The sequence below is a fragment of the Larus michahellis genome, chromosome 9 (genome assembly GCF_964199755.1).
Source record: "Larus michahellis chromosome 9, bLarMic1.1, whole genome shotgun sequence".
Classification (NCBI taxonomy): Eukaryota; Metazoa; Chordata; class Aves; order Charadriiformes; family Laridae; genus Larus; species Larus michahellis.
In genome coordinates this window covers 21,491,438-21,503,246 of record NC_133904.1, presented here as the reverse complement: position 1 = coordinate 21,503,246, position 11,809 = coordinate 21,491,438, and the positions used below count along the sequence as shown (strand labels likewise).

General features: G+C 50.0%; 1 protein-coding gene across 5 annotated transcripts; it reads left to right on the top strand.

Moving 5' to 3' along the window:
- The first annotated feature begins 1,117 nt into the window (after positions 1 to 1,117).
- LOC141748622 (nucleoporin NUP35-like) lies at positions 1,118 to 11,446 on the top strand. 5 transcript variants are annotated; one of them, XM_074601010.1, is made up of 11 exons: positions 1,121 to 1,279; positions 2,045 to 2,129; positions 2,788 to 2,884; positions 5,456 to 5,583; positions 7,115 to 7,175; positions 7,784 to 7,925; positions 8,321 to 8,390; positions 8,481 to 8,609; positions 10,169 to 10,339; positions 10,736 to 10,766; positions 11,231 to 11,446. In XM_074601010.1, exons 6-11 carry the CDS (start codon positions 7,792 to 7,794, stop codon positions 11,341 to 11,343), a joined length of 648 nt encoding a protein of 215 aa, XP_074457111.1. In that variant the 5' UTR covers positions 1,121 to 1,279; positions 2,045 to 2,129; positions 2,788 to 2,884; positions 5,456 to 5,583; positions 7,115 to 7,175; positions 7,784 to 7,791; the 3' UTR covers positions 11,344 to 11,446. The 5 variants fall into 5 exon arrangements, with proteins under 5 accessions (XP_074457108.1, XP_074457113.1, XP_074457111.1 ...); XM_074601009.1 differs by having other exon boundaries at positions 1,133 to 1,279; positions 1,969 to 2,129; XM_074601007.1 differs by lacking the exon at positions 2,045 to 2,129 and having other exon boundaries at positions 1,118 to 1,279.
- The last annotated feature ends 363 nt before the right edge of the window (positions 11,447 to 11,809 follow it).

Sequence of the window (11,809 nt, the reverse complement as noted above, 5' to 3'; positions counted from 1 at the left end):
TCATTGCCCTCTACAGCTACCTGAAGGGAGCCGTTGGGCGGCGTGAGGCGCCTCGGAGGTGGCTGTTGCCCAGCCGAGGTTGCCCGGCTCTTCCCCCCGGCGCTGCCCGCGCTCCGCTGGCCGCGTTTTAGAGCGGAGGAGGCGATGGCTCCCGGCGCCCCGGCCTCACCAAAGGCAGCAGATGAGGCTCGGTTTCTGCCCGAGTTCCTCTCGGGCGGTTTACCCGATTCGGCGGGGAGGCCGATACCAGATTTGTGTGGCCGCACAGTCAGCATGTGGGAATATTTGTCTGTGTTCTTCTCTGAGCAGTATGAATGAGTAGTTAACAGCTTCACTGATTAACTTCATGTCCTGGGCGGTCCAGAAGTTCCACTTTTTGCTGTCTTCTGCCTAAGTCAGCAGCTGCAGCAGAACAAACACGTGCGACACGTCCTTTGGTTTCACACCCTCTTCGAGGTCAGGCACCTTCTGTGGTGTCTCGGCCACATCCCGGCCAAAACCTCTCGACCAACAGGCTTTTCTCTGTGGAGGTCACCGATGGGCGCCCAGGGCACAGGACGAAGCTGGGGCTCGTGCTGAGTAAAGTCCCCAGAGCACCTGGGGAGAAGCGAGGTTTCTGCCTCGGGCCGCTTGGGGCTTCACCGATGGGAGTCCAGAAGAAGCCCCTGCGCGGGCAGATTCCGCGTCGTCTGAGGTGATTTTCCCGCCATGTGCTGAGCGAGGCTTCTGGAGCGCCGGTCGGGCAGTGCGCCAGGCTTTTTTCGTGCTTTCGCAAATAAACCTCTACAGTTTTTAAGAAGAAAAAGCCGTGTTTTGGTGAATCCCGCCTGCCCGGCCGCACGGCCCCGCCGCCATGGCCCCAGCCCCGGCCCCCGCCGCAGCGCCCTCACCATGGCAAGCCCTGTGGCGCGCATGCGCGGGAGAATGGGCCAATCAAAGCGCGGGCACCGCGCTCCCATTGGTCGGGTGGCGTCGCTTCGCCGCGCTCCGATTGGCCGTAGCGCATCGCCGGGGCGGGGCAGGATGGGGATTGACGGCGAGGATTGACGACCACTGGAGCCCAGCTGCCTAGGAGCGGAGTGGGCGATGGCCAATGGGCGCGCGGCGTGGGCGGGCCGTCGGCGGCGGGCCGGAAGGGAAGGGGGCGTGGGGAAAATGGCGGGCAGGTGGAAGCGGGCGCGGAGGGGCCCGTGGGGAAAGCGGGTCCTGGCGGGCGGGTCGTCGCGGTCCGGTCCGGGGCCGCGGCGAGCACGTCGTGAAGCATCGGGACCTCGTCAAGGTGAGGCAGGGGGCGGCGGGGTCCCGAGGCGAGACGGGGGGACGTGAGGGGGGCACGGGGAGCCTGCGTGGTCACTGTGGTGTCGGAGGGGGCTGGCTGGGCCCGGCTTCCCGCGGGGTCCCTTCGGCCGGGAGGGGTTGGGGTGCGCTGCTGGCGATGCCGGAGCAATGAAACCCGGAGCGGCGGTCCTCGAGCGGCGGCCGGGCCGAGCTGGTGCCGCCCCGCAGGGACGCGGGGCCGGGCCCTCGGTAGTTCCCCAGCGCTCCCCACAACCGTCTCCAACAAGTTTTTTTGCCCAAGGAGAGGCTACGTTTAAAAGTTAATGAGTTTCCTCTCAAACGTGCCCCTCCATGCAATTGAGTTATGATAACGAAACCCCCCAAAATGACACAACTCGTGGAGATCTGGGCCGTTTCTGGACACATATTGCTTGCGGGCAAATGTCCTCGGGGTACAGATGGTCTGCACGTCACGCTCTGAGGAGACAGTCTGCTGAGAGAGGGGAAGACACAAGGTCCTGGGGTTTTTGTTTGTTTGTTTTGTGGGGATGTGAGTTTTTGGGGGGGCGTGTGTGTGTGTGTGTGTGTGTGTGTGCTTTCAAAAAGAGAGTGCGATGTTGACTGCAGGTGGCAGCCTGCAGAGCTCTGCTGCTGCCTGAGCTCTCCTTGTCTTTTTCCCTCCTCTTTCAGGGCTGTGACTTTCAGTCGGGTAATTTTAGAAGAGCAGTTAAGTGACTTGTCTGTGTAAAAGTGCTGGTAATTGCAGGAAGGTAACTGCTTGAACCCGTTGTGAAAATGTTGGCTCCAAGTGGAATTTCTGAAGGAAGAGCAGCCATGTCAGGAAGCGAATGGCAAGTTGCGCATCCTCTGAAAGGGGTGCGGGTGAAGCTGAGCTTGGGCGTGCAGCCTGCGCTGTCGGGGACGCTCGGGGGCTCCTCGCCAAAGCAGCCGGGCGTGCGCGGGCACCCGCAGGGTTGCGCTCTGGTCTGAGAGCGTGCCCTGCTTTTGCTGTTGGGCGAGGGAATAGAGCGTGTGCCCGGTAAAGCCAAGGGCAGCCAAAAGCTGGGAGGGAGCCTGCGCGGGTTTGGTGGCGCAAGGGCAGTTTGAAAAGATCGTGGCCGTCTGGAGAAACGGCCTGGGAAAAACAGCTGCTTTGTTGCAAGGAGGCAGTTTGGAAGGACACGTGGTTGCTGCACCCTTTAAGAAAAATATTCAGCTCAGGACGTATAGGGTGAGGAGACCTAGGCTCTGCTTGGCTCGAGAAAATGTCCGTAGGCGTCTGTGCCTGTCAGCTGCGTGTGCTGGGGAAAGTGGCTCTGGGGGAAGTAAAGCTGCCAGCGAGTCAAAAAAATGCCAAGCTCTAGTGGCCGGTATCAATTACTGTGCCAGAGATGGTGCCCAATGCTTTTTCCTCCACTCGGCTGCAGCCTCTGCAAACCCCCACGGAAGAAGGAGGCCTTGGACTGCTACCCAGCTTTGGGCTAAAGGTTTTTTTTCCTCTCTCGGCAGAATGTCAACTGCCAGCGTTTCTCCGTGGTTGCCCTTTTGTTGTGCGGTGACAGCGCAGGACCGATGGAAAGGATCCGGAGTGCTCTGTGAGTACGAGGTACGTCTGCGATGGGTGTCTGCTTTCTTCCGAAAGTCCTGGTAGTGTGGACTTTGAAGTTAACACGAGGGCTTCGTCAGCTCTCCTTCTATAGTTTTTGTATGAAATATTTTAACAAAACAGTACAAATAATATAAGGTCTGTTCTGGCGCACGTTAGGCCCATGCAAGGCGTACTTCCCTGCATTTGCTTTCTCTTCCTGAAAGCACAGTCGTCTTCTCTTTCTGTGTGCTTGCTCTTAAGTGATGCTGTGAAAATAATTGTGGACTAAAAGGGGGAAGAAACTGTTTGTGAGATTTCAGATGTTCAGGAGAAGCAGGCTCTGTGTTCCTGATAAAAGCTTTATGCTTTTCAGTCAGTGTTTAGGATACCTTATAGCAGGACTCGAGAAACCTTACTGAGATACTGGCATCTGTCCTAAAGCAATCGAGGTCCAATTGCTTTTCCACGAAGCATCAGCAGCCTCGTAACTAGTGAGGGTGAGTCCTGCTGTGGTTTTGCCGAGTGGTTGCTTCCATGGTGTCCTTTGTCCGTAACATAAGGTGTGTCATTTTGATGTTGGTTGGAAAGAGATTTTCCAAAATAGAACCGTTTCTCACTGAAGGCACTTGCCTTTTTATGAAGCTCCCGTCAGAGCGGGCCCTCAGAGATGAAGCACTGGGCCATAGAAGTCGTGAGCAACGAGACTTGGCGCTCTCTTTGCACTTCTTTGCCGGCCTTTGTGCTCTCGGTTGTAACAGTGGAGATATCATAGAACCCTGTTCCTATGGATTGCAGCCCCGGGGATTTGATTTCCTCCCCCCCACCCCCGACCTTGGAGAGTAAAACCATTGGGAGGGATCTCTTATCTCGCTGATTTTTCTATGCTAAATGAAACTTTTTTAAAAAAAAGCTGAAACTGTGTCATTTACAAACTGACTGGCAGCGTTTAAAACTGCCACTGCTAATTAGCTGTGGCGTACATTTGGCGAGGCGCACTGAAGCAGTTAGGTATTTGTTGCACGTGTTTAAAAGGAGAGGCAACTGAATGTAATGGGCTCTTTTCCCCTGGTATTTTGACGGGGAGCTCTGGACTTCTGCATTTCTGTATGCCATCACCTCCTGGAACAGGTAGATGTCCTGTGAAACTAGATAATCGACTTTGTTACTGCTTTCCTCAATAGACAAAAATCATCCCGAGGTTTCTGAGGTGATTTTCCCGCGTGTGCTGAGCGAGGCTTCTGGAGCGCCGGTCGCCCCTCGCTCGTCGGCTCCCGGCCCGCAGGAGCGGCTCCCCCCGGCCCGACACCCGAACGCGGTCTGCCAGCGCAGCCCCGTCTGTTTCTCGGGGAAAGCCCTTGGCCGTGCAGACGCCTCCGGGCCCAGCACAGGCTTCCCCCGGCCCGGCCCGGCCCGGCCCGGCCGTCTTGGCCGCGGGGCCGCCGCCCCTTCCCGGCCCCGCGCCCCCTGCGCCTCTGCCCCGCGCCGCCGGGCCCCGCGCGCGCTGCTCCCGCCGGCCGTTGGGCTCGCGCGGAGCCGTTGGGCGGCGCGAGGCGCCTCGGGGGTGGCGGTTGCCCGGCCGAGGTCGCCCGGCTCTTCCCCCCGGCGCTGCCCGCGCTCCGCTGGCCGCGTTTTAGAGGCTGTTGGAGTTAGCGCAGCAGACGAGGCGATGGCTCCCGGCGCCCCGGCCTCACCCAAGGCAGGAGACGAGGCTCGGTTTCTGCCCGAGTTCCTCACGGGCGCTTTACCCGATTCAGTGGGTCGGCCCGTACCAGATTTACGCGGCCGCACAGTCAGCGTGTGGGAATTTTGGGCACTACTTGCAGGTCAGAGTTGGTTGCGTGCTGAAAACTTGTCCTGAAAGTCAAAATTTGGTCAAGATAATTGTCGATACTCCTGTCTTTCAATTTCAAGCAGAATTGGACTCCGTGATCCCTATGGGTCCCTTCCAACTTGAGATAGTCTAGGGTTGGTGGTCTCCTGCTCTCCTGCTTGACGATCTTGTCTGCCCTGCCACCCCCCGGTGCCTCCAATACAAGCCGCTGAGGGAAATATTCATGAAATTGAAAATAGTCATGTGAATTTCACCTGGTAGTTTTTAAAAGGGTTTACTACAGCCTCAGGGTGTCAACTCGAGGCAAGAGGGAACCAGGAAGACGGTAACACAGGCCTCCCAGAAGGGGTGGTTAAGTATGTCACTGGAACTGGAAACCTTGCTGGGAGGAGAGTGCTTTGTAGAATACACTGTAACAGTTCTTGGATGTCTCTGGGGTTTTTTGTTTCTCTGGTTGGTTGTTGTTTTTTTTTTTCCCCTTGGGGTAAACATACAAAATGTTCAGAGATATGCCAAGGTCTTTCAGTCAGTTTAATTCTTGATACGTGTGTAAGGAAGCAGGTTGTGACACCTGTGCGATATTTACATAGAACAATCCAACCTGAAGAGTTTGGTAGGCCAGATGGTTTTGCAGGCCTCCAGTGAAAGAATCAACAGCCTTCCCTGGCCAAAATTCCTGTTGAACTTTCAAGAACAAGTAGCAGCAGAGTAAAATTCCAAGACTTCTCAGGCTCTTCATTTGTTCCTTTTGATTGCAGGGTTATCGTCCTCACTACCAGAAGTCCCTAAGGGTAAAGATAGAAGTGGTGCTCCACCAGTCAGAAGCCTGCGTGACGAATTCTTTAGACCGCGACTTGGATCAACACCTCTAGGCTCAAGAATACCAGTAAGTGGCTTAGACACCAGCCTGCTCGTAGGGGAAGATGTGAGGTAGTTTCCTGCTTCAGTGAATTCTTTTAACTGAGTTGTATCAACTGCCGTAGCAGAATGCCTGGTGGGTTCTTCGGCTCATGCTGTCGCGTAGTCTGGTTGCTTGGTGAGCCTGTTCCTGTGCGGCCCAAACGCGAGCTGCAGTGGTGGAGCTGTCTCCTACTGGGTTTGAGTTTGGGTACTGTAGAGAATGACAAATGCAAATCCTGCCTCTGCTATGCTTTGTCCATGACAAATGCAGTCTTGTTGCAGCTTTTCACCGTCCGGTAAATGTATTGGGCTGCTGATTGCCAGAAGGGTCCAAATATGTGTTATCTTTTCTTTTTGTGGGCACTAGAGGCATTTCCTGAACTAGGAGGAATTTTGCGCTGAGAGCGATATCTCACCAAACTTTGGGCCGGGAGGTGGGGTTGATTTTGAAAGAGTAACAGTAAAATTTCTAGAAGGTCATTCTAACAATAAGCGCCGCTACCTCCTTCAACTGAGCAGTCAAGTGATAGTTGGTTCTTTTTTGGTGAACATGATTCTGTTGATACAAGGAGAAGGCCTCACTGAATGAGCAGTCTTTTGTGTGCGTGTTGCCTTCTGAAAAGTTTATTCTGCAAGTTTGAGTTCTCTGGGAAGGAGGGAACCCGACTGTCCTAAAGGACAGGATATTTAAAAAAGCCCCAATAAAAATGAGCAGCTATCAGAAGGCATGTCGCTAGGCCTCCTGGTGCTCCAGTTTGTTTGATCTTGTACCTACCAAATGCCATGGTTCGGGCTAAAAATGTACTGAAATAGTTTGGGATGTTGAAATCCTTCTATGTTAAAAAGAAATAACTCCTTCAGTGCAGTTGCGCTCAGTCGTTGAGAGGAAAAGGAAGCGAGTGCGGAGGCTTACAAGTGGGGGTGATGCTCTCATGATTTCTAAGCCTTTTAGACAGTGAAAATCGGATGCTGGTGACTTGTGATCCTGGCATCCTTTCCGTCGGGAGGCAGGTGAATGCGTGAGTTGCTCTACTCCAGCAACAGTGAGATGCCTGTTTTGAAGAAGTTAACCTATAAGTTTCTGAGCGTCAGTACCTAAAGCTACTTGGTTTCCCAAAGCATACGGGATTGGTGTTAGGTAAGGGTTTTTTCAGATCCTGTTACCTAAAGCTCACCCTAAGCCTAACTAAGCTTTCTTCTTGTAGACCTTGTAAGGCTGAGTAATCAGCTGGAAATTCCAGAACGTAAGAGTTGAGGCTCCTGGATGTCCAGACTCTCTGCTAGACTCTATGTCAGAATGTAAAAACATTGTCACATAACTTTTCATGAACAACTTTTAGTCGTCTTGTATTAAGTCTACGTGGAAACGTCTGTTCTTAGTCTTAAAAGCCAGGAGTAACTTAAGGCAAACAGTTACTCTTCTTGTCTGGTGCTTAAGTTCCCTGGAAATGATCTCTGCTGATCCGAGAAGTGTACCTGTAAGAATGATTTGTTACGCTTTCTGTGTTTTAATGCAGGCCAGCTTTTCTGTAACACAGAGCCCATTGGTTGGAAGCGTGCCATCAACTCCTGGATCAGGTAGATGTCCTGTCAAAACAGATAATCGGCTCCCTTACTGCTTTCCTCAATAGACAAAAATCATTGCTGCATCAGCTCCTTGCTAATTTATGAAGGAGTGGCATCTTTCTTTACTAGCTTTGCAAAAGGTACGTGGATGTGAAATACTTTTCCACTCTGAGAGCGACTGAATTGCAATCAACTTTACTTACGCCTTCTTCAAAATGTGTTGTTGAACTGAGCACAGAGGTGGTTGTACTTGAGTGAAGCCACTGAGACGGATGGGTCTTCTTCCATCTTCATAAAGTTTCCTATCTTCTGTATGAACCTGTGGCTTCTTGCTAAGCTTAATTGTGCTGCCTTGTTCCTGTTTGGGGTCTGTGTTCAGCTGCTGGTGTCCAGGGCTGAAGGGGAAAGTTAGGGTGTGAGTCATAAAATTTCCTAGCGTGCTTGCAGACGTGAAGGTCGGGTTGATTTGCTGGTTGTCTGTGTCTGCAGGTGAATCTCCCCCAGGCTCTTCCATAAGCAAATGAAATGCTTGCTACTGACTTGATTCTTTCCGTGTAGGCTCCTAAGCTTGTCTGTCTGGCAAAAGTAATTTGTGAAAGAATGCCATTTCAATTTGACAGCTTCAAGTATGTTCGGTCCTGCAAGCGTTGGGCAGCCTAGGAAGACGACTCTTTCTCCTGCTCAGCCAGATCCTTTTTATACTCGAGGTGATTCCCAGAGGTCAGAGGATCAATGGGATGCCGCATGGGTAACTGTATTTGGGTAAGTGGATTTCCAAAGTATTAGAAAAATCAGGGCTGAAATCTCGGCAACGTGTGGAAAGAGGTACTTGGACGTGCTCTTTTCTGGCATTCCTAGGTTCTGCCGGAAATACAGCTGTGGTTAAAGCCAGTAACTGCACCGATGTTAGTGAAGCACCTGAACTTAAGCTGCCTGTTATTTTTTTTTTCAAGTTAGAAAGGCAGCCTTCTAACCATCGAGGTGTGGTGAAGTAAAAGAGCCTAGCTGAGAATATTCCTCAAGTCGCTGCTTCTGAAATGGCACGAACGCCCTTGGCTCTTTTGGATTTCTGAAAACCCTTCATAGGGTTCTGTTGTAGCACCAGACTCCATAAACTACTCATTGTAATTTTTTGCATATTTTCTCCCATGTTTCAGATTTCCTCAAGCATCAGCTTCCTATCTTCTTCTACGATTTGCTCAGTATGGAAACATATTAAAGCATGTGGTATGTCTTAGCTTGAGATCAATTTCTGAAAAGCTTCTGGCTCGTTCTTTAAAAGGCTGAGCGTCACAGTTGTCCCTTAATCTCACCTAGGTGTCCGACACAGGAAACTGGATGCATATTTGCTATCAGTCTAAGCTTCAAGCCCGGAAAGCCTTAAGCAAAGATGGAAGAATTTTTGGTGAATGTATCAGGATTGGTGTCAAGCCCTGTACGGATAAAGTAAGTTAACAGTTGTTTTTATTGAAGTAGAAGGCACTGTGGTTTTGGGCTTCCTCTTTATTTGTCCCGACGTCTTCTATTTTTTCCGTTTTGAATTGCAAAGCCTAGGAACGTAACTTCTGTGGGCAGAGTCTCTCCTACCTTACATAAGCGTTTGGCAAAATTTCCTGCCGAGAAGGTTCACGATTGGAAAGTTCTGTGCTGCTTGGAAGTCACCCTGCCCCCACCAAACCATGTTCCTTTCTTTTCAATAGTGGCTGGAGTGGGGCTGGCTGTATTTCAAGCTAATTTGATCACGGGCTGTTAGTTTTTAGGCGTCGACAGTGCTCTGCCCATGAATTCCTGCAACCCTTTGCATTGGTTACCGTACAGGTGCGGGCTTCTGGTAGGGCTTCTGGTCTCTTCTTACCTTCTTTGCAGTTTTGGCGTCCAGTTTGTATCAATGACTGAATTGCCCAAAAGCTGAAACTCGAGAAGCAACGATCCAAGACACGTAATTGTCAGGTCTCTGGTCTTTGTTGCTTTGAATTTTCTGTCTCTTGTGCACGGTGTGTCCACTTTCAAATACCAATGAATAAGCCCATAATCCTTAACCTGTATTTTTGGAGGCAAGGGAGAATTCTGGAGACCAATGCGTTTGTGGGTTTGGCGTTAGTCTGTAAAGCTCGTCCTTGCAATTGGCAACTAGATAGCATGGCTTTGACAGGAGTGCTTGGGCTTCTGATTTAAAAGGAGCAGTTAGTTGCCCGGCTCAGTGCCCCCTGTGTTGAGCAGAGCGAGCTGCCGCCCCCACTGGAGACTACTCCTATCCTGTGTTTTGGATAGCCACCTCCTGCCAGATGTGCTGCTGGATTCCTGTTGTCTTGAGGCTGGTTGAAGGCTCTGCTCCGCTGAGTTGAAATGTGGCAAATTGGGTCTCCCCAGGCTGGTTGTCATTTCCCACCTTGTTTCCTCTGGGCTCTTGGGGAACTCGTGGTTCCCATCAAGTCACTCGCTGCCTCTTCCGTTTGACGTGCATTCCCTTCTAAACACCAGCTTACAGAAACGGAGCCTTCTGACCGCTTTCTAGCGTTTGGTAAGGGGACTGAGTGAAACTCCGTGGCAAACTGAATCTGAGCCAAGAGCTGCAAGTTGGTAAAGGATTGGAGTCGCTCCTGTAGGGATCGGGTCAAAGATTTTGAGAAGTATTTAGAAAGAGGTGGTTGTGCCACGTATGTTCAGCTGGGCCTGAGAAAAAGATACTGCTTGAGGCTTGCTGCAAGTCTGACAATTTTTCTATTTTCTCTCGACTCTTTCAAACTTGGCTGCCACTGAGTACGTGCAGGGAAGAGATTTCAAGCTTCCACTGCTTCGCAATGGCATAATGCAACGTATCAATGCTTGCGGTGGGGGAAATGCTTGGTGGTGCTCTGTACTGACAGGCAATGTACCCGTGGTCTTTGCTGACTTTGAGATGCGAAGATACGTTATCAAATGATCCTAGATAATAGTTCTAGATAATAAGGGTTGAAATACAGCTTTTTAGTATCTGTTTACATTATGTCATGCCTCTTTTTAAGACTGTGATGGAAAACTTTGCAAGAAGCTCTGCGTCCCCGATGTCTTCAGTTTTCACTCCACCTACAAAATCCGTGGCCAGCACACCAGTACAGCCTGCAAATTATACGACAAGGTTCCCCACAATGAGACCTCTCGTACCACCATATAAAGCCTTCGCTAGTGACTACCAGGTAAGTTAAGGGGAACAGAAGCGTGTGTTTCTGTGTGCTGTCTCCTCTTAGTTGTATGAGGCTGTACGCACGTTCACTTCAATGTGAGCTTAGCCTTCACCTTTTCCTCCTGTCATTTCTTTCAAGATGTGTTTCAAGTACAAACTCTCTCTGTTCAGTCTCAAAAATAATAATAACAATAGCAGTAGTGATGACGATAATAATGATGATAGTAGGAATCAAATAAAGCGATTGAGGACTTGACGTGATTCCAGAGGTTTTGAAAATCTTTCAAACCTATTTTGTCAAAATCTAGTAACGCTTTGGAAAAGAAAAAAACCCTGTGTATTTTAAAAAGAATTAACTGTGTGATCGCTGATTCTGTTTTCTCTCTTCCTCTTTCCCGCTGCCTTCTAGGTGTTTTTGGACGGAGAATCTCCTAGGAAAGGTGAAAGTATGGCATTTTAAACAATGGAATATGTGTTTGGCTGGTAACACACAGGAGGGAGTAAAACACCAAGTTGGTCAGGGTTTGAAGTAGGCTACTGGCATCCGTGGTTAGTTGTATAACTACTGGTGGCGGTATTTTAACTTACGTCTCACCTGTTATGCCTTCAGTTAATTCAGCAGATATGTAGCTTGCACTTTGAAGGCTGGTAATGTAGACGTGATTTTAAAAACTGAGTAGGTGTAAAGAGAAGTGCTTTTTCCCCATTTGTGCTCTATTGTGTGATTGTAGAAAACGTATCAGCACTGACCATTTTTTTCCCTCTGTAATTACTTTCTGTAAATTACTTCCCAGTAAGTTGGAAATGTTTAAAATGGGGGGTTGTTTCCCGATGCCTTTGAACTTATTTTTTGTTTGGTTGTGGTTTGTTTTTTTGTTTTGTGTTTTTTTTTTGTTTTTGAAAGGTGGTGGACTCCTTGGAGGAAGAACACTGTGCACAGCTGGCTCCCCAGGACTGGGACTGTTCTTAGTATTTGTGATGTTAATGTTTTTTTTAGCATTCATTGCTGTTTTATAATTATCTCTGGCATCATGTTCTCAATGTCATAGCAACTTTTTAACTCGTTGTTTTATAGATAAAGCTAAATAAAGTTAAGTTTTTCCTTGTATTGTTTTTTAAATGGCTGTGAGGACGTTTTTCTGTAATGCATATAAACTGTGCTTCTATCAACAAAGTCATATTTTCCACTTCTTGGGAAGTAAAACTCAAGGGATCAGGGCCAGCCAGCATGGGTTTAGGAAAGGGAGGTCCTGCTTAACCAACCTGATCTCTTTCTGTGACGACGTGACCTGCCTTCTGGGCGGGGGGAAGGCTGTGGACGTTGTCTATCGGGGAGGCCGATACCAGATTTGTGTGGCCGCACAGTCAGCAATGTGGGAATATTTGTCTGTGTTCTTCTCTGAGCAGTATGAATGAGTAGTTAACAGCTTCACTGATTAACTTCATGTCCTGGGCGGTCCAGAAGTTCCACTTTTTGCTGTCT

What these genes read in the sequence shown, in the direction of transcription:
- LOC141748622 (XM_074601007.1), top strand. Translation starts at nt 7,792, where the DNA reads ATGTTCGGTCCTGCAAGCGTTGGGCAGCCTAGGAAGACGACTCTTTCT. An exon ending in TCAAGCCCTGTACGGATAAA is followed by an intron (nt 8,610 to 10,168) that starts GTAAGTTAACAG and finishes CCTCTTTTTAAG; the next exon opens with ACTGTGATGGAAAACTTTGC. An exon ending in CGGAGAATCTCCTAGGAAAG is followed by an intron (nt 10,767 to 11,230) that starts GTGAAAGTATGG and finishes TGTTTTTGAAAG; the next exon opens with GTGGTGGACTCCTTGGAGGA.